The sequence below is a fragment of the Arvicanthis niloticus genome, chromosome 3, assembly GCF_011762505.2.
Source record: "Arvicanthis niloticus isolate mArvNil1 chromosome 3, mArvNil1.pat.X, whole genome shotgun sequence".
Classification (NCBI taxonomy): Eukaryota; Metazoa; Chordata; class Mammalia; order Rodentia; family Muridae; genus Arvicanthis; species Arvicanthis niloticus.
The window spans coordinates 128,410,509-128,431,981 of NC_047660.1; the positions used below are offsets into that span (position 1 = coordinate 128,410,509).

The 21,473-nt window shown below is 37.4% G+C and overlaps 1 protein-coding gene across 1 annotated transcript in view; it reads left to right on the forward strand.

The window, feature by feature from the left end:
* The first annotated feature begins 1,171 nt into the window (after positions 1-1,171).
* Positions 1,172-21,473, forward strand: part of Stk17b (serine/threonine kinase 17b) — a 30,732-nt gene continuing 10,430 nt past the window's right edge. Inside the window, exons 1-4 of the mRNA XM_034499055.2 lie at positions 1,172-1,348; positions 9,886-10,050; positions 14,744-14,956; positions 20,686-20,830. Coding sequence (XP_034354946.1) covers positions 9,929-10,050; positions 14,744-14,956; positions 20,686-20,830 — 480 coding nt within the window. The 5' untranslated portion in view covers positions 1,172-1,348; positions 9,886-9,928. The remainder of the gene's footprint in view (positions 1,349-9,885; positions 10,051-14,743; positions 14,957-20,685; positions 20,831-21,473) is intronic.

Below are 21,473 nucleotides of genomic sequence, written 5' to 3' on the forward strand. Positions count from 1 at the left end.
GGATGCAGCTGCTGTTTCCTGGAAGAAAATATGGGAACACTCTCATTGGTTTGTGGATACCAGACAAATCTATTTTAGTAGGCAAGTTTGTTTCCACCTTAACACTTATGCTTCCCTGGCCAAAAAGATGCAATATTCTCCATTTGACAATGCTTAAAGAATCAATACAATATAATGAGGCCTGTCTAAATAACAACAGACAGACCTCATGAAACGGCTGTGATGCTTTAAATGCACGTGTCTTGGGAGGAGCAAGCAGATGACTTGAAGAAATCTTGGTTAAATGTGACAGAGGAAGAACACAAAACTGTTGCTAAGATGTTTTAAAAGCATGAGGATTCGACTCACAGTATTTTTTTCCCAATAGTTTTTCACACTTACTGAAAAGTACTCTTCAGCAATCCTAGATTCTATGTGTACATGCTACATTTAAGTCTAAGTAACCCAGGAGCTTATATGTATGTAAACCTACTGTGTCTGGCACGAAACTTTCAATTTTTAAACTGTCGCCAATAGTTAACAGATCCAGGAGGCTGGGGTTGGAACTTAGCGGTGGAACCCTCGCTTTGCATATGAAAGGCTCCGGGTTCTAACACTGCTTTAAAAAAAAAAGTTAGCAGCAATGCCCGTATTGAGCAGATACAGATTTTCATCTTTTCCCCTAGCACAGTAAACCAGCAATTAGTTAGTCTTCGGATACTCCTACAGTGCCTTGAGCCAGTCTCAAGACACCCAGCTGTAGAGACTAGGATCGGTAAATTCTGGGGTCCTATTTATGGTTCCAAGAACCCCCATAGCGCACTGGCATCTCTATTTGTAGGGTAGGTTCAGTGGCAAGGAAGAGGACAAGGAAGATTTGAAACACAGACTTTGATCATCACAAGTGAAAGAGCCTGGACTTCATTCATCTCCTCTTCGTTCATCTCCTGTGTTCCGATACTCACACCTCCCGGAGCCACTTTGAAGGTGGAAAAGATGAGAAAAGTCGCGCGCGGACACTACCTGCACCCTGTCCTGTCCTAGACTGTGTCCAGCAGCCAAGTCTTCAGGAGTCCGGCGCCCCCGCCGGCGCCCCGCCCACTCCCCCGCTGCGGCCCCGCCCCACAGCACGCGCTGCCGGCCGGCGCCCCGCCCCACCCCACGTGACAACCCCACCCTCTACGATCGCTCCGATTGGCTCTTCGGTCCCAGCGGGCGGAGTCTAACGAAGCACAGTGTCCCAGACGCGGCTGCACTTTTCAAACCTCAACTGTAAGAAGCGCCGGTCAGCGTCTGTGCGGTCGCCGCCGGGAGTCGCCTCACAGGGGCCTGGCTGACGGCGACCAGCGGTTGTGGGGAAGCGTGCGAGGTGAGCCTGTGTAGCCCCGGCCCAGTCGGAGGGAGGGCAGAGCCTGCGGCGGCGCGGAGCTGTGGCCGAGTGGTCGGTTTGGGGGAGCGGGGACCCTGCGGCGAGCCCGAAGGCCAGAGCCGGCGTCCCTGAGAGCGACCGTGCCCGATAGCCTCCGCGGCGTCTCGACGTGGTCCTCCCGGTGGCTCCCGGGCTCGCGTGCTGTGGGTGCGGGACGCCTTCACGTCGGGGCGGGTGGACGAGTCCGGCCAGCAGCCTCGGAGAAACTTTGCGGTCATCGCGTGGGCCGCTGTCAGTCCCGGCGTGGGGAGCCACAGCTGCTTCCGTGACTTTTTGGCTTTAAAGCAGCGGGAATCCCTCTGTGCTTGTGCCCGTCCTCAGACTAGACAGCCACATCATGGCCACGGTCTGGATCTTTATCCTGGCCCGGCCTGACCGTGGGAAAAGCGCTTAATTTTGCTTCCCTCTCGGGATATAGATGAGTAGAGACAAAGTTGAAAGAAACTTCACGGCCAGCTGGTGGCTAGTGTCTGTGGCTGTGTTGGGACTAGAGGCGCGCTGGCTTCAGCTTGCAAGTTGGAATTAAATACTTCTGAAAGCCTAGGAATTTCAGTCATACTCAATCATTAGCTCGACGTATGACATTCACTGAGTGTTTGGCTGACGTCATGTTTACATCCATGGCACCGATAACGCCAAACCTTGCCGACAGGTTTGATACCCTGTGGACTTTTTAAGTTTTCAAGTCTAGGAGAGAGACTGTGCCTTGGGCAGCAAGGTCTGCAGAGATAACGAGGCAAGTGGAGGCATATGAAACATGGAATTTTGAACTCAAGGAGCACAGTTTTATTACAGAGAGATATAAACTCACTTTCTCATTGGTACAGTCTTCACGGTGAGATGCCCAGAAATGGTTTTCAACTATTTCATAAAAACTGAATCACCTTGCCTTAAAATTGTGTATATTAAAAAACAAACAAACAAACAACAAAAAAAAAAACTAGTCCATAGAAATAGTGACCAAATTTTCCATCTGTCTTTTCTCCCAGTCTTTTTTGATATTTAATTTTTGGTAGTTTTAATATTTCAAGTAATTGGGTTTCTTTTCGAGATACACATACATCTTAGATAATTTTCTTGAATGAAGGTTTACTATTAAAGTACATTTACTTACATGACAGTATGTTTAAGTTAGCAAAGTAACATTTCTGTAATTTCAAAATCTTTTTTGTATGTGGATAGAATGGTAGTAGTTTTTCTTTCTCTCCTCTCTTTCTCTCTCTTTCTCTCTCTCTTTCTTTCTCTCTCTCTCTCTCTCTCTCTCTTTCTTTCTTTCTTTCTTTCTTTCTTTCTTTCTTTCTTTCTTTCTAGAAGAAATTAGTTTCAGGAGATGGCTCTGCCAGGAAAGGTTCTTGCCACCAACTCAAATGTCCTGATCCCCAGGACCTACATGGTAGAAAGAGAAAACCTACGCTTACAGCTTGTCCTCTGTTCTCAACTTGCATGTAATAAAACATTAAGAAAAAAAGAAATTACATTTTGGTTTAGGTAGAAGTGGCATCTTAGTAGAGACTTCATAAATTAACAATCTACCATCTATATCTAAATTAACATCTATAGACAATGCAGGCGTTTAATGGCAGACACTTTTAATTTTGTTTTTAAGTTTATATTGACAATGAACAGCTTACTGGTGTTAAGTGAACATATTACCATGTTTTCAATGCTTTGTTTTTTAGCTGCTTGACAATTATAAGGAAGGATTTCTGTGTCAAAATCTCTCAGTTTTTACGAGTCAATTTAATCTAAATTTTCTCAAGATATGATATAATGCTTATTTCCTGTGTCTAAAATTCTTACTTCCTGCGTCTTGACATTTGCTTTACTGTTGAGCCGTATCTGAGTCTTGCTTACCAGTTTTAAAGGATTTTTTTGTCTTTTGAGACAGGGTCTCACTGTATAGACTTAGCTGGCTTTGAACTCAGGGTATCTGCCTGGCTCTGCCTCCTGAGTGCTGAAATTAAAGGCCCACACTACCAGCTCAATTTTGATTATTTGTTTATTTATATGGCAGTGTTGGGGATTGAACCTATGCCTCATGCATGCAGGGTTGGTACTCTACCAAAAGAGCTATATGTGCAACCATACATAGTTTCTATTTTCTATACCAGACTATTTAGAAAAAGATGAGTTTTGAACTGAGTTCAAGATAGAGAAATATTCTTTTCAATTAATTATCGAGTGTATGTAAATGAGCCCCCTTTTCAAATATTTATACATGATATACTTTGATTGATTACTTTGCTTTCTCCAACTATTCCAAAAGATGATGTACTTTAAGCACTGAGAAATTTTAATAGTAAAATGGTGGTTCTTTTTTAACCCTTTAAGAATTAGATTCCAGCTTACATTGTAACAGTTACATTATTTCAGAGGTGCTATTAGTAAAGGGTATGGTAATTTATTTTACAACAGAAACCCCATTTTCCATCTGATGAGTGATGAGCTCTGTGTAATTGTTGGCCTGCCATTATTTCCGTTTTTCAACATCTTCTCATCCTACTTCACAATTACAGGATCTATTTCTTTTTCTGAAGGTGGGAGGAGATGGCATCAGGTCTTACTGTCTTGGCCTAGTGTCAGGCTGAGGTTCCTTGCCTGGGACATAACCCTGCTGTAATCTATACGCCAGTGGTTAGACTAGAGTCAGTTGGCTTCCCATTGTGATTTTCAGGGAATTAAATTACTGGATTTTGCTTGCTGTTCAGTATTTAAAAACAAACATAACAGTACAGTGCTGTGAGTAGAGTACATAGAACACAGAAATCATCTGTCAACACCAGTGCTTTCTTCCAGCCCCTGGCCAACTAAAACACATCCTTCTTGAACATGCAGAAAGTTCTTATTTTTTATAGAGACTAGATAAGTAAACCTTCAGTTTATCTGTTCTCTAGACACAGCTCAGTCTTGTTGTTGCCCATGTAAGGAAAGAAGTTGCTTGGCTGCCATATTCATTCACATTTACTTCGTGAAGGTCTAGATTTGTCAGTCTTTGGATAGAACAAGTGTGTGGCTTTCAGGATGTGCTTAGCTAACAGATATTTACATGAAAACAAGTGGTCATCTAGTTTGGAACAGTTAGAGCAGACTAAATTTTTTTTTTAAATCTTACATTATAATAGATGATAAAAATAATTTTATTCACATATTCTGAATTATATGGCTGTCTTGTTTTTAGAAGACGTTCTGTAAGAGCAGTTTTTAATATTTCTTATTTAGCCAACTACTGAAATAAGCAGAGACTGTGTTGAAAGCTTCGGTACTGCAATTTCAAGATGACTCTCAGTTCAACTAATCCCTTTAGATGTACCTAAAAAGGCAATTTACTGTGTTTTTATCATTTATAACATTTTGTTTAAACAGTTTTTAATCCTAGGTATACTATACTGAGTTGATCAAGCTCAAGTTAAAGGTTATTTTCCTTTAGACATAAAATAGGATTGCAATCTAATATTAAAATTTCAGGTAAATTGGTATGTCAAGAGTTCTTTTGTTTGAGGCATTAAAAAAAACATTTAAGTCAACCTGTGGGTTTGAGGTGAGACTTCCTGGAGCAGAGCATGAATATGAAGTAGCCATTTAAGGAAAGGTAGAAAGGATGTTTCAGGCAGAGAAGTAAAGCAAAGAAGTGGAGATAAACTATGAGATTGAGTTATGATAGGAAATGAAGCTGGTGTATACTCATCTTCTGGGGTCTTTGTGTATCATGTTACAAAGGACTTTAAGTTTTAGTTCGTGGGGCTAGTAAAGGAATCAAAGCAGGCAACTTACTTTCAAATGCTTTCTTTATTGCATTCTGTAATTTCTACTTTTATAAGCCTTCTCATTTGATAACCTCGAAATGAATAACTTTTGAATGGAACTGCTAGAAATTTAGAAAGATGTTTATTTAGTGTTTATCATACTTCTGCTCTCCATTCAATCAAAGGCACAGATCAAATATGAGATTTTGTTCTCTTTCTTCCTTCATTGATCCATATCTGAATTCTTATTATAATTGTAATAGGAATTAATGAAAAAATCAGAAAAAATATGACACCATACTGGTGTAAGATTAAAATCTTACTTGTATCTTTTGTTATGCATTCATGCCTTCTATAAGTGTGTCTATAATTGTTTACAAACCCAAATTCAGTAAGTCCCTTAAGATATTTTTATCGGTATAGTCTGATAAAATATGAAGCAAGTTCAAATTAAGTAAGATACATTGGTAATTTGTGAATTTATAATAAGTTATATTCTTATTTAGAATTGCTTGTAACTATGAATTATGGAAGAGAAGATCTGCAGATTGTTTTTTAGAGGCAAGAGAAATTGGTGGTAATTTTAAGGCATACAAGGAGAGACAGAACTAATTGGTAGCCCTCGTGTATCTTACATGACCGGCAACCCATTTGTAAAGACTTTGGTAGATGGAGGTGACATTTGGGTTCCATTATGTACAAAATTGATCAGAGGAGGAGAAATGGGAAAATAACTAAACTGACAACTCATTTGAGTGTAGTAAATAGAAAAAAGACAAATAAGAAAGCTGTGTGGATCCTTACACAGCTTCTGATGCAGGTAATGTACCTAGGTTCGGTTTCTTGAACTATCATCTTCTTTTAAGGCAAAGTTTGTGTTTTGGAGATGCAGAGCCACAATGAAATGAGTTGTTATGTCAAAACTCATTTTTGTATTTAAATATATTTTAAAAATTTGCAATTGCTCAACAGTGTTTTTGGATACATCTATTGTCATACAAGTACCTGTGGCATATGAGTGTCAATAGAATATGTTAGGGTATAAAGCTAATACATGCCAAATCCCCAAGGAAAGTCCTTTAAGTGAGCTGATAAATAAGAACTGGTTTAACCTATCACTATGCATTTCACTAACTTTTATTTAAAAAAAAAATTCTTTTCTCTCAATATAACTAAATGACAGGCTTTGCCAAACTTAATTCTAATTAGTATACTTGTACGTTACATTTTAGACTCTTTTGGAAGGTCCCAGTACAAATCTGGGCTTTTTTTCAGTATTCACTATATCTCATATATGATATATATGATTCTTTGAAAATTTCTTACATGCATGCAATGTATCTTAATCATATTCACTGCCTACTCTCTCCCTCCATCTTTCCTGAGAACTCTACCACATCCCCCTCCTAACTTCATGCCCTCAGTTATCTAATTGCACAGAGTCCAGATAGTACTGCTCATATGTACTAGTGAGGCCATCCACATGGGAATCTATCAGAGGCCACACTCTTCCCCCTCTCTAATAGTCATCAACTACTTAGAGCTCCTCAGCTAGGGGTGGGGCCATGGGAGCTCCTCCTCTCCATGCAGGAACTAAGGGTTTGATCTCTGCAGGTAACCACAGCAGCTGTGAGCTGTTATGTACAAGGTCAAGTCTTACCTATAGGACAGCATTTCATAGTGCTCCTCCTGACCTCCAGTTCTTACGTGCTCTTCCAATATGTTCCCTGAGAAAAGTATTTTAAAGTTACTGCTTACTTAATATAATGAGTTAAAGCAAACCGTAAATAATGTAACGATTTTAACTTAGTATATAGCCTGAAGTTGTACATGGTCTCTGCATGAAATCTGACTTACAATTTGGATAATGAACCCCATCAGCTATATATAAATGCAAAGAAAAATTTGAGGCCTTGAAAAATCTAACCAATGATGGCTCTTGAACTTCAGGCAAAGTACATTCTGCAAAGTAAATACTGCAAAGTAAAGTATATAGATAGACGCCTTTGCTCTTGCAAATGAGGAAGAGTTTGCATTTTTCTGGCCACATATTCACAGCCATTTCTATCATAAGGAAGACTTTATCAGTTATTTTATTGTATATTCATATTATTTTAGGTTTAAAGTATTTAGTCTCAGGTGACATGACAACAGTCTTTATTGATTATTGAAGTGTAATGCTTAAAGTCTAGATAAACTAGTAATAAGAAATTCTAATTACCATAATCTCACTGGGGATGACTACTGTAAATATTTTGCTGTAATTTTCCAATCTTCTGTTGGCTTTCATAGTCTACCCACTGATTTATCATATTGTTTATAAACTTTTATGTCTTTACTTCATACTTAATGAGTTAATCTTTGAAAGTACAACTTTCTTAAGTATGTTACGATGTTGAATTTTAGAGTTTATGAATTCAACAGGTTTCTGGAGTGTTTTTAAACTTATACATCATACTTAATTAAACACAAATCTTCTATGCCATAAAAGGATCATATTACCTCTTGAAAATTGAGAGTAGAAAATGCTTATTTATAAAATGTTTATTAGCTCAGTTTCTATGAGAAGCAAACATCCTAGCATCTTAAAATCTACATAAAAGAAAAATGAAGACTCATGAACTTGTCTCTCTGATCTATTGCAGTGTTCCTTGTTGATAAAAAGTGTTGGGAAGATAGCCCAGTTGTATCAGTGACTAGGCCTGGTCCTTCTATTTGTAGAAATGAGAATAAAGCAAGTGTAATCATAAGTGTAGGTACAAAATTCTAAAATCTAAAGGTGGTGCAGAAGAGGCTTTTTCTAACTGACTGAATGTAGAAATCGATATTCATATTGATTTTCCTGACAATACAATGTGACAAGGGAACAATGTCTTCAGAACTAAGAAGATATGAAAAGTTAACCCAGGGTGATGGCATAGGCCTGTAATCCTAGCGCTCAAGAGATAGGATTATAACTACCTCAAGGTCAGCCTGGATTACACAGAGTTCTAGGACTGGACTGCATAGTGAGACCCTTAAACAATAGACAGCTATTGAAAATGTTTGGCTATTTTTTTTGCCAGTGTTTTCACATGTCTTCCATGTGTTTTTATGTCTCTTTTTTCTTACAAGAACACCAGTCATAGTGGATTAGGGCCCTACCTTAATGGTCTCAATTTAACTTAGTCACCACCTTAAGCCTTTTTCTGAAAAAGCAGTTACAGTGTGAGGTACTGGGTTTAATATTTCACTTAACAGATACAAGGACGATGTAGTTTGGCCTATAATAGTAGCTGATAGGTTTTGTCCTCCAGACCTACATTGAATTCTCATTGTGAGGTGCTTTGCTGTATAGTCCTGGCAGACCTCATATGCATTCTGTATTTCAGGCTAGCCTCACACTTAGCAGTCCTTGCCATGTGATATCATGATATTCTCCAAGGTCACCATCAGTTGATGCTCCTTATCCTTGTACTTCCAGAACTGTGAGCCAAAATAAGCACATTTTCTTTATAAATAGCCTACCTTGGGAATTTCAGTATAGTAACAGAAACCAGATTGATACAATAGGGAACTTAAAACTCTGTGTATGGCCTCGTAGCTGTAATGAACAGTAAATGGAATTCACACCCAGGAGCATTTCAGCTCAGTTTTCCCCCTGACCCCCAGTATTGGTATTCTTCGACTCCTAGAGATGTATCCCCAACTACCTAGAGAAGTGTTTTGCCCCAAGACCAAAGGTTATAGAGAAATAATTTATAGATTTGAAAATCAAATAAAATATAGATCAGAAAAGATTTTCTGTTTCCTAAGTAGAAGATACTAGTTGGCATTTGAATGTAGCAAAGTTTTAAACAAACAAACAAACAAACAAACAAAAAACAATTGCTCTCAGCAAGAAGTGAGGAGGGGAATTGGCAAGAGGAACAGAACCTAGAGAGTTATTATGGGAGAGGCCTAGCAGAATAATTCCTGATCTTTCATAGACAGATGTGGTCGAGAGTCCACCATAATTACACAAATTTGGTAATATCAAATAGTAATTTGATATTAAAACTGGTTACATAAAGTACCAAAAGTTTCAGACTATGAACTTCAGATATGGGTTTGACTCTGGGTTGGTAATTTATTTATGGTCAGTCACTGACCCAGCAAAATAGAGTTTTCATGAATGCCATGTACAGACAGCACTGGGTTTTGCCAAGGGAAGAATTGTTAAGGCCTGGGGGTTTGGGGTGTTCTAGATTTAATTTGGGAAAGTAGCCAATCCATGAGCAAGTTCTATTTCTTGACTTACATGGGACAGAAATATAATTCACAAAATGTGAATTTGCCACCAAGTTTGTGGACATGTGAAGTTAAAACAAATAGTCATTACATTACTGTATTAAATTCCACAGGTGTATGAAAGCTGTAGCCATAAGGAATAGTAGTTCACAGTCAGATAAAAATGATACATCCTTCCACCTGCATCATAACTATTTCTTACTATTGTTATAACAGTTTCTTTTTTTAAATGAAGTCAGTAGCTTTGCTTAGGTGCCATAGAGGAGGGGATACCAATTTATGTGTGCTTCTGCCGTTTCTGCTTGTGAATAGAATAAGCTCCTGAAATTAGCATATCTCTGTTGCTGTATCTTAATACTATATTTGGAGTTGTGTAAGTAATGCACATCCTGCCTGAGATAATGTCTCTTTTCTCAGTTACATTTAAGTTCCAGCTTCTCTCTTCCTGTCTCTTCTTTTCACTAGGTAAAAGTCAGTGCCTAGAGAAGCGGGTCTGGCAGTCATCAGCATGTCTCGGAGGAGGTTTGATTGCCGAAGCGTCACTGGCTTGTTAACCACAACCCCTCAAACGCCGATGAAAACAGAGAATTTTAATAATTTCTATACGCTTACCCCGAAAGAACTTGGGAGGTAAGAAAACTTTGATATGTGTGCTGTCTATATTCAGAGTTTTATCTGTGTTATAAAACTTGGAACCGTTATCAGCTATTAGAAAGAAAAGCTTTCATCTCCATTTTCTTAGTTGAACAGAAAATCAACTCTGTGGAGGAGTTCATATCAAACATCCACCCAGCTCCAGATCTCATTTCTTTTTACATCTGCGTCTGTAAATGGGAGGGGACAGCTCAGGCTGCCAAGTCCCCATCTGGGCTCTGCCATTGATTACCTGTGTGACTTCAGTTAAATTACAACACCTCTTAATGCCAGTGTTTCATCTGAAAAAGAGGTGAAGATAATTGCGTTTAATTTATGTAAATATTTTTAGGGTTAAATTACTTAATATTTGTAAAGTGTTATATGTTTTGGTTTAATGCGTTTTTTTTTTTTTTTCAATTCCCAGCTAGTGTGTCTGTCTAAAAGAGAAAGAGGTACTTCTTCATTCCACATGTACATACTTTCATAAATTAAGAATATTTAACTCATGTCTAATATCACAGTTTTATATTATAAAGAATTGGTGTTCTGTATTAGTAGAAACCTGTATAAATTCTGCCTTGGCTCAATCAAGTATGCATTTTTTATGGCCAAGCATACCCTGGACATTGGGTACTACAGTAATTTTTAGTATATATTAGAAAACCTGTGCCAAGTTATTTACCTGTTTTGTGTTTTCTTAGGTTTAAAGTAAGTATGGTTATGAAGAGTTAGGTCATGGGTGGTTGTGTGTGTGTGTGTGTGTGTGTGTGTGTGTGTAAATGTTGGCTTATGCCACAGTGATTTATAAGTGTTTTGTATTGACAGACAAAAAACAAGTCTGATTAGTTTTTGCATTAAAATCTCAGTGTGGAATCTTAGTGTGGAATTGGCTGGACTGTGAAAGTCATTTCTTTGCTAGTGTCTTTTATGTTTTATGTAGATGTAAGTCCTGGCCTTTCTATTTTTCAGATGTTTTATATAGCCCCTTTTTTATAATGTAGAGATGAAACCATCTCACAGACATAGAATATTTCGCTTTGTGCTTACTAATCTCTCCTTCATAAATAGACATGGTTTTCTTTTGGTAGCTACATTCAGTATATACTTAGCTGACAGTCTTTCAAATGTTTAAAAAAAGCTGAACATCATTAACTTCCCTAAGTACGTATCATATGGCACAGTATCCACTCGGCCTTCCTTTGTTCAGTTATCCTCTTCTGGACCACTTTCTGCTTTTGATTGTTTCTGTTAAAACGAGGGGCCTAGTATTAGACACAGTATTGTTGACAGTCTTACTTTGTGAGAAGACTGCTGAGGGAAGCCATTAGATGCCTCCTTCCACGTTTTCTCTCTTCTCTTCTCCCTTTCGACTATCCATTTTTATCACTAGTGATGCCTAATCTGTGTCATGTAGCATCACATTATTCTGACTAAACTAGTTACTTGAGCTTCCTTTGCTCTGGATCAAAATTCGTACACTATCTCTTTTTACTTAGTTGAGAAGATAGACTAAATGTGTTCAAGTTGCCTTTTATTGTAAAACATTTGGAAATGGCTCTGAGCAAACACTTAGACAAAGACTTACGCATTCTTACCTGTTTTTGTATGTTACTATTTGGATTAGTAACTTTATTAGGTTAACTGCAAAATAATAGGCATAGAGGCTAAAGAGAGCTTTTTTCCTTTAACTTTGTAGAGGACTTGTGTGGGGCCACTGTTAGCTTTAAATTGTCTATAGGTGAAGTGATGTCAAAGGGACCAGCCTGAATTGGAGTAAGTTTGCTTTTAAACATTTTAAAGCAAGAGCTAATGAGCTTACTAGTCAGATTGCTAGTGCCCGGCATCAGACGTCTTCATGGAAGAGACTTAAATAGCACCTTTAAATTGCTTTGGGCTAATGACTCACATGGTAAATATTGGTGCATTTAATTTTCAACGTTGGCAATTAAAAATTCTAATTTTTAAAGTCTTCCATGAACCTTAAGATTCTGTCAAACTCATAACCAGTGTTAGTGTGCACATCTGATGAAGTGAAGTTGGGGTTCACGCTTTTTTCCCCTCTGGGAGGTTTGCATATTTTGTAACTTAGAAACATAATTCTACCATGTGGAGAACTACAAATTATCTGTCCATATCAACTTGGTTTAAAAATTAATTTTAAAATGTCCTTTTAGTAACACAAAGGGAAATACATAACGTAAATCTTAAGTTCATTTTTCACTATTCTCAAAACTGCATTGTTCCTGTTTTTTAATATGTCGGGTAAGTTTTTTCCACCCCCTCCCCCAGCTGAGGCAAAGTTTCATCGGCCTTGTGGTTAGAAGGGTGAGGCAGATTCAGAAATAAACGTCAGCTTCCTTTGTGGCTTACCCTCCCCATCCCTTCGTGTTTTATTGTGTGTTCCAGAATGCAGAGGGTAACGGCTAGATTTCACTGCTGGGAAATCTAGTTGCCTTGCCCTTTAAAGGTGTGCACTGACTATTACTAAGGTTTTATGTTTTCTTGACGAGTTCTCTTCAGTTTGGTATAGGAACATGTTTTGAAGATTATTGTTAGACTTCTGAACTACAACTGGCATCTTAGAATATAAAGCAGATACTTGTCTTTTTTTCCCCCCTTATAGCCTCTGATAATAATGGTAAAATATTTATCTTGCTTCACAGTATTTATATGAATATATGCATATGTGACTGTGTAAATATGTTGATGTAACTTTCCCAAATGTTTAAAAATGCAAATGTAGGCCAGGCAGTAGTAATGCACACCTTTATTTAGTCCCAGCACTCTGGAGGCAGAGGCAGCTGTGGATCTCGGAGTGGGAGGCCAGCTTGGTCCAGGATGGCCAGGGCTACACAGTCTTGAAAAAACAAAAACAAAAAAAACAAAAACAAAAACAAACAAAAAAACAAAAAAAGGAGAGGAGGATGAGAAGCAGCAGCAAATGTGGATTTTAAAACATAACACAATGTGTGGTATTATAATAGATATTCAGAATAGATTGTTCAGAAGCATTTCAGGTGATAATATGTGTTAGCAGTTAGCTAAATATACATTTTTAAATAGACTTGATTAACTAGATTAGACACATTCGTTCCCTGTCCTCATAGAGTCTTCCCTCAGCAGTGAGCACTGTCAGGAAGAGCCATCACCCTGACATTTGGTCAACTTTGTCCTGAGTTCATGAGTAAAAGAGTAGTGTAAGAGAGTCTTAGGAAGCTGAAATAGTGAGGTAAAAATAGGCGAAACTTGTTAATCTTGCTACTTATTTTTGAAGCAATTCTAGTTCATAGATACTGACAGATAACTGGAGTGTAGTGATGTCACCACAGACGTAAACGGCCCGACTTTCAGATACGTAACGTCCTTGGCTTACTAGCTTGTTTCCTAAGTTTACAAGGTGAGGGTTTTTCTAAAACCTCAACTCCCTTTTCTGTTTTAGACAAGTTTTTGCTTCTATATCTGAGTAAGATTTGGTAGCTGTTAAACTTAATAAACAAATCCATTTTAAGGGGAGAAATTGTTCCATAGTTGTGAGACAAGAAAGTTAGAGATTCTTGGCACTTACAATAAAGGATCAAGGTGGTACAGGCAGTTTATTTCATTGAGATATGTTTTAATAAATGTAGGCTTCATGTTATAGATTGTATACTTTATTTTTAATGATTAGTTATATGTTTTAGATTATTGACACTGATTTTAAGGTAATTGGGAAATAATGAGGAGGAATCTGTTGTTCTGGTTCTTGGGAGTAACAAATAAAATCCAGGCAAGCAATTTCTTCTCCAACCCCCCACCCCCCAGGGGGTTAAATCACTTGGGTTGAATGGTTGACCCTGCTATCAGCTGACCATCTATGTTAGAAGTCTATTTCTGAGAGTAACTATAGCAATGGAATTAAAAATACAAGTTTCTGGAGATTTATTTATACCCAAGTTAGTTTCAGAAACTAGAATGTGGTTTATTCTTAGTTATTAAATTGGGATCTTTTAGACTAAAGCCTATCAGTTTATGGTAGGCTTCAATCTGAAAACCCTCAGGAATTGAATGTAAACTTTACTGTTTAAGGGCATATTGCCTTTTTTTTGGGAGTATGCAAATCAATAGTTTGTTCTTAGAATAATCCTAGCTTCAGAATAGCTTTATATCTTTGCAAAACTAAATGCTTATAATATATGCATATACCAGGAGAAATAATCTTTGTGCTTTTAAGTTTGGGTAAGATGCTAAGTACTTCTATTAAAGAGATAAAAACACATATACTTTCCTAAAATGGTAGACGTGACATTACTAGCTGTCTTTATACCAAACTGTTGATCACCCTTAATTTTTTACTTGATCATAAAATATATTTGAGTACCCTCCATAGGATCCATATTCCTTGTGAATCTGTTAGAGGCATAGAGTTGATAGGCAGATGACATTATCAGATACACTGAAAATGTATTATACTGATAGTGAAAACAATAATTTATTCTGCTATGATAATCATCTACACTTATGAAGTAACAGTATAGACTTAATAAAAGAGCATATAACATTTGTGTCAGCTTGTAACAAAAAAAGAAAGAAAGAAAGAAAGAAAGAAAGAAAGAAAGAAAGAAAAAAAATTTCCTGATAGCACAGATACATGAAAGACCTCACCTTAAGTTGGTTGGAGTTATGAAATTGTCCTATTCTTTCTTTCTAGAGGAAAATTTGCTGTGGTTAGACAATGTATATCAAGATCAACTGGACAGGAGTATGCTGCCAAATTCCTGAAAAAGAGAAGAAGAGGGCAGGATTGCCGGGCGGAGATTCTGCATGAGATAGCTGTGCTGGAGCTGGCCAGGTCTTGTCCCCATGTGATCAATCTGCACGAGGTCTATGAAAATGCAACCGAAATCATTTTGGTGTTAGAATAGTAAGTATGTGCTTCCATACATTTAAGGTGTTTATTTTTTATTTATTTATTTACATTCCAGATTTTATTCCCCACCCCTATAAGGTGTTTATTTTAATTGGTGGAATGCAATGCAGAATGTCAGAGATAGTAACAGCATGACAACATTTATAAAGATACCTGTTGATAAAATATCAGAGAGACATAGTTTATATTTGTACATTTTTGACAAGGCTAAATATATAGCCTCAAATATCTAGATCAAAATTCACTAACAACAGGCAACAAACATAGGCAACATAACAATTTGGGAATATAATTGCAAGAATTTAATTCCATATTAATAGTTTATAAGTTGAGGTTTTTGTCTAGAAATAATCTACTGACAAATAAAATAGAAGCCATGTTTTATGTTTTACTGATCTGTTTAGTAAAACATGTCCAAGGAAATGATTCAAGAAGAGAACTTGTAAAAGACATCTATTGCATTGTTAAGACGTTTATAGTACATACAATTTAAAAGGCAATGTCAGCACCTGTAGCCAAAAGAAAGAAAAAAAATAGGTTAGTGAAAAATGGAAAATACTAAAATCCTCAGTAATGGATGAAGTGGTATGAGTATCAGCCTGTTAAGATCTCCATGGCTTGCTAGTCAATAATTCAGCCTCAAATACAGTTACTAGTTTTTGAAGATGGACAACATTTGAAAGAGAATAGTAAATTAATACTGAGTTCACCTCTCTATTTGATAGGCTTTAGTAAAGTAAATCTATTTCAACACAAATTTAAAAAGATAAGTACTCTTTTAGAGAAAATCATGCTACAAACTGTAGTAATTCTTTTTACCAGCCAATGTATATAATGCATTGCCCTTAGAATGTAAAAGTGTATTTGTCCTGTTTTACTTTATTTATACATGTATTTGTGTATATGGAGTGTGAGTAGTGTATGTGTTTGCATGCAGTTTGTGTATATAATGTACAAGCATGTCGAATCCAGAGATAGATTTTAGGTGTCTTCTCAATTGATCTTCATCTTATACATTGAGACTGGGTCTTTGAGTGAACCTGGAGTGTGCTCTTTCTGCCAGTCTGGCTGGCCTGCTGGCTCCTTAGATACACTGTCCCTGTGTCCTGTGCATCAGGGCTATAGGCAGGCCACCACACCTGCTTAGTGATCAGAACTTGATCCTCATGCTTGCTGAGTTACCTCCCCATCTCCTGTGAGTTTTGTTTTAGGATTTATATTGTAAGGAATAGAGATTTGTTCATGTGATTTTTAAAAATCAATTGTTTTATTCAAGGAAATAGATTTGACTAAAATTAATTTGTGAATTGAAATGACAATTTTTAAAAGGTTAAACTGACTGACATGTAGATTACTGAACAATGAGTAGTATATACATTTCTTAGAAGAAGATATATAAAGGTGTGTTCTAGAAGCTACAGAGTAAACTTAGCATAACAGGAAAAATTAGGATACTGCCAATGCCATTTCATTGTTATGCATTTTATGATGATTTTTGTCAGAAGTTCTTCAGCTGCCTTTTTTATAGTTCCTTTTCTGTAAATTATGGGAAAAGTAGCTAACATGAGAAACAGCTAATGAAATACTAGGTATAGAGATGAATACAAGGCATTGGCGGTATTAATCCTGTTTGGAGATCATCTGAAGAACTACAACAAAATTCCTCAGAATCATGATGTATTTTATGCACAAGTCATGTTCACAATCTGATAATGGATCCAGTTACCATACCCAACAAATTAGTAGATGTAACAGCCCGCTCTGTTCCGCAGGTCGGGGCCTAGCGGGGGGGTGTGGGGTGTGTGTGTGTGTGTTAAGAAGGAGAAGAGACACGAAGAATAGAGACAAGCCAGAGGATCTGTAGTCAAGTCTCGTTTAATGTCTCCCATAGACTATATTCACTCCCTATTGACCCTATTACAAGGAAATCCTGGGTATTTATAAGCACAAGCAGGAGAGCACAGGTGAAGACACTTTACCAAGTGCACCATGCAGCTGGGGTCACTAAACAGTAAAACAAGCTATGTGGGATAAACAAGATGTTTGTCGGAGTGTGCTTCAGCTGTTGTAGGCTGTTGAAAAACACGTCTCTATCAGGGTATATGGTTCGAGATGGCTGCAAAGTTGATAGCTGCTTTCTAGCCGCTTTCTGCTTAAAGTCGGCTCCCATCAAGTAGAACTGACTGAGATCTCACTACCTCTGGCTAAGATAGAACTAGCCCTCAGTAAATGTAGGGGTAGATTAGTGTATTTAATCCCTTAAAGTGACTAAGACTAAAGTTAATTGCTAGGATTGGGACTTAGGCATGTCTTACTACTTTCTGGGTGGCAGTGTCACACTGGGCATTCTTGTTTAATTCTAACAATTTGGCCAGACAGATTTCAAATCTACAAAAACTTGAAAAAATAAACCAGTTGACATGTGTATATTCTTCACGTGAATTCATCAGTTGACATTTGATGTCTTTACTGAACTATATGAAGATTGCATAGTTTTGCACACTGCAGGATTTGTTCTAAGAAATGAGTTGGTCTACACAACCAACATAAGTATCAGATGTAAAGTCAGTATGCATTAAGTAGAATCACTTCTTTACTGTCTCCAAGTGTTTCATAAGAACTTTTTTTCAACACAGGATCCAGTCAAGAGGCATATAGTTATATTTAGTTGTAAAGTCTCTTTAATAGTTTTGGTTTTTATGACATGGACTTTTTGGGGTAGTGAATGTGATCACTTGTCACAGGAAATGTCATGTATTCTAGATTTGTCTGGCTGTCCCTGTCATTAGATTATAACTTGTTTGGCAAGGAGAATGGTCCTTGTGGGTGATGATGTGTGTTTCTTAATTTGTTACATAGGTGGCTTTAATGTCAGCTGTTTGTTTCAGACAAGATTTCTTTTTGTAGACCTGACTGCTGGAACTCACTCTGTAGACCAGGCTGGCCTGGAACTCAGAGATCTGCCTGCCTCTGCCTCTCAACCGATGGGATTAAGGCGTGTGCTACACTGCCTGACACCGGCAGCTGGTTTTGTTAAATTTAAAGATGAGTGTATCTTCAAAATAAAGGAACAACTCTTTGTAGTCAGTTACTAATCTGAATGGTGACCTCGTAAATACCTATCTCTTTGACAGATTTTCCTCCAGAAATTTCCATAACCATGGACATACTTGCACAAATTAACAACTACAGTGAATGTCAGAAAATGGTTCTTTCTAATTCCATTATTTATTCTACATTTATTGACATGGTATTCTTCTGATAAAAGTGTTTTTCTTTTTTCTTCCATTTTACTATTACTATGTATTCATGGTTTTGTTAAACTATTGAATAGAGTTAATTAAAAACCTATTATGATCAAATTAGTAGGCCCTTATCATTTTTTCCATTATTTTTCTTTCATGCCAAATTTGACCTGAACTTATCAAAGGTTAAAATTTGTTAAGTAGGCTTTAAATCTCCAATCTGTATTCTTCTGATGTGGTTGAATTAGTGTTTGCAGACTTCCTCGCTCTGCATACCAAGTTCTCCTTGAATCTTCCCTGGCTGAACCTGGTCAGTTGGCTCTACATGACACTCTGGTTTCAGTGGAGTGATCTGTCAGTTCTGCTTAAACCTGCTAATATCACACCTGGCAGCAAGCAACTAGATTTCCCCCAGCCCCCTTTTTCTTTTCTTTTTTCTTTTTTTTTTTTTTTTTTTCATTTTTTTCCTATTCTTTTAAGCTAAAGTATGGTCCATATAGTCAGAGTCAGAGATACAGAGGAAAGTTAAATCTGTTTGCTTCTGTTTATATTCAGGGTTGGGATTTCATCTTTTAAAACACTTTAAAAATAATTTTTACCTATTGAAGAAGGTTTGCATAATTTAGAATTCAAAGACATATAAATAGTTTGGTGTGTGTGTGTGTGTGTGTGTGTGTGTGTGTGTGTGTGTGTTATGGAAATTGAACCCAGTTCCAAAGAACTCCATTGTATGGCTTTGTTGGTTTTCTTTTTGTTTGTTTGTTTAATTATTTTTTATTCAGCCTGTGATACATAGGTGAAGCTTCAGGGCAAATTCCTGGAAGTTATTGCAAGCTCAAAGGATAAATGTGTGTTTAACTGTAACAATGTCTGTATTTGTTTTGAGTTACTGCATTTGCTAACTTTGTAAATATATGTAAACTTTGTTTAGTAATTAGTACGACTAGGAGTATTTCATTCCAATTATAACGTCTCTGTGACTATTTTAGTTCTTTCTTTGACTGTTTGAATAAATAAATGCTACTTTCTAGAAGTTGGTATTGTTACATCTTCTTGTGAATTGAGGAGAGATGTTGAGACTAGTCAAGTCACTGTATCTCTCCTCCATGAGGTGAGGACCGTGTCCACACTAAGTGCTTTGGAAGCATGTGCAAGTAATTAAGGAAAACACCTAAAAAAACAGTCAAAGAGAACATGTTTTCTAAATAGGCATATGAAGTTTTTGATAATACTGGATTTTGAGCAAACTAAAATTAATAATGGCATACATTTTGTAACTTTCTGAAGACTATATGACAAAAGCTTCCCTGAAACAGATTAGCTTAAAACGGAAACTTGCCTGGAATTTACAGCTGGTAACTTTGCCCTTGTAAGATACCCATTTTTCCTTAGGAAATTACAGAGTTCTGTTGATTAAATATGTCATTGTATAAGACATTTTAAAAGTTCATGTACTAGCTAATTTAGCAGCGACCAGAATGAATTCTTGATTTCTGTGACACTCCTGTGAGCATCCTGCTGACCTGTGTCTTGCTTTGTATGATTTTCTCAGTTCTTGGTGCATCCTGTACATTATAAAGTGCTTAGCAAACAAATTTCTGAAAATATAATGTGTCATCTTTTGATTTCTTACTTTCTTGGAATTGTGTTCACAGTATTATAATTGTATTTGAAGTATAATTGCTAATTGTATCTTGCCACCATTGCAGGAATGTAGTTAGACCACTCTATTTTTGAGTGGGATTTTTAATTACAGTAAATGGTATTAATTAAAAAGAGAGGGGTGAAGGTATATTGCCAGCTTACACCATGGACTCCCACTCCTTCCTCAGGAGACCCAAGGGAAGGGTATAGGAAGTAAACACTGATGCACAGATAACGTGGCCACTATATAAAATATTCATGAGGGTAAATTTATTTCTTTTTCAGATTGCAGTTTTTCTATCTTGCCTTCCTATGCCTTATTTTGTAGTTTACTACTATAAATGCAATAACTACTAATATAAATGCAACAGTGATATGAAATTTCTGACATTTAGACTGCCTTATCATCATACCTCCAGTCAAATAATAGTTAGTTTCTCATGAATTTTTAGGTTTTGGATGAGTAGAGCAGCAGTAAAGTGAAGTGAATGTCATTGGCGCCTTCAGACATGTTTCTTACCAGCTGATAGTTTTTCCTGTGTTGTCATAAACCATTGTCAGCTGCAAATCCTCATGGCTTTCCTTGGAATGCTATGTACATTAATCAGTGACAGCTTACAGCTACACTGGTGCTTGGAACATTCAACTTGGAACTTAGGTTTGAGACCACTGAATCCTACGTACGTCACATTTCTTAGTTTTGACAGACAGAGATGGGATATATACACTAACATTTACGTGGCTGTGTGCTTTTCACTTAATAGCTATACAGTATTTAAAGGTTATTTTTAGGTAAATGATTTATTAAAAGGTTCCACTTGAATTTTCTTTCAGTGCTGCAGGTGGAGAAATTTTCAACCTGTGTTTACCTGAGTTGGCCGAAATGGTATCTGAAAATGACGTTATCAGACTCATTAAACAAATCCTTGAAGGAGTTCATTATCTACATCAGAATAACATTGTTCACCTTGATTTAAAGGTATGTTAATGTGATTTAAACTAACACAACATCAGTGTTCCTTCTGTGTTCTTGGGGGTTCAGTGTTAGGGTGCTGTTGATACAAACAAGCTGTGTTGTGGTCCTCTAGACTGCAGTGGTGCCCTCTGCTGTGTGGGTGTGCTGCAGGCAGAAGCTGTATGTGTGAGCAGCCTGAGTGAAGTCACTTAAGACCTTTACACTAGTCCTGCCGTCGCCCTGCTCCCCCTGCTCCTAGAGGCCTGGCCAGACCTCTCCTAGCACTGCCTCCCTTTGAAGCGACTGGTGCTGATTGCTGGTCAATGCACTCTCTTTGCCCCTCATTCCTCCTCTCCAGATCTCACTCATCTTTCTTCAAGTGTCATGGTCCTTGTCTCTGTGCAGATTAGAGTCCTTACCCTAGTCCCCAGAACCATAGTGATGTTCTCTGGTGATGCTGTTCTTTCTTGTCTTTCCTCCACAACTACTCACAGACTTTAAAGTCTGAAGGAACCTGTTTTGGGTTTATTAAACAATGGGTTCTGCTCTGCCTATACAGTTTGCCTGCATGAGCCTCAGAGTTCCTTTGCCACTTTCATAACATAATTCTAAAACCACTGCATGTCATAGTCCAGGCCTATCTCTGATTTCCAAATCTTTCTCCAAC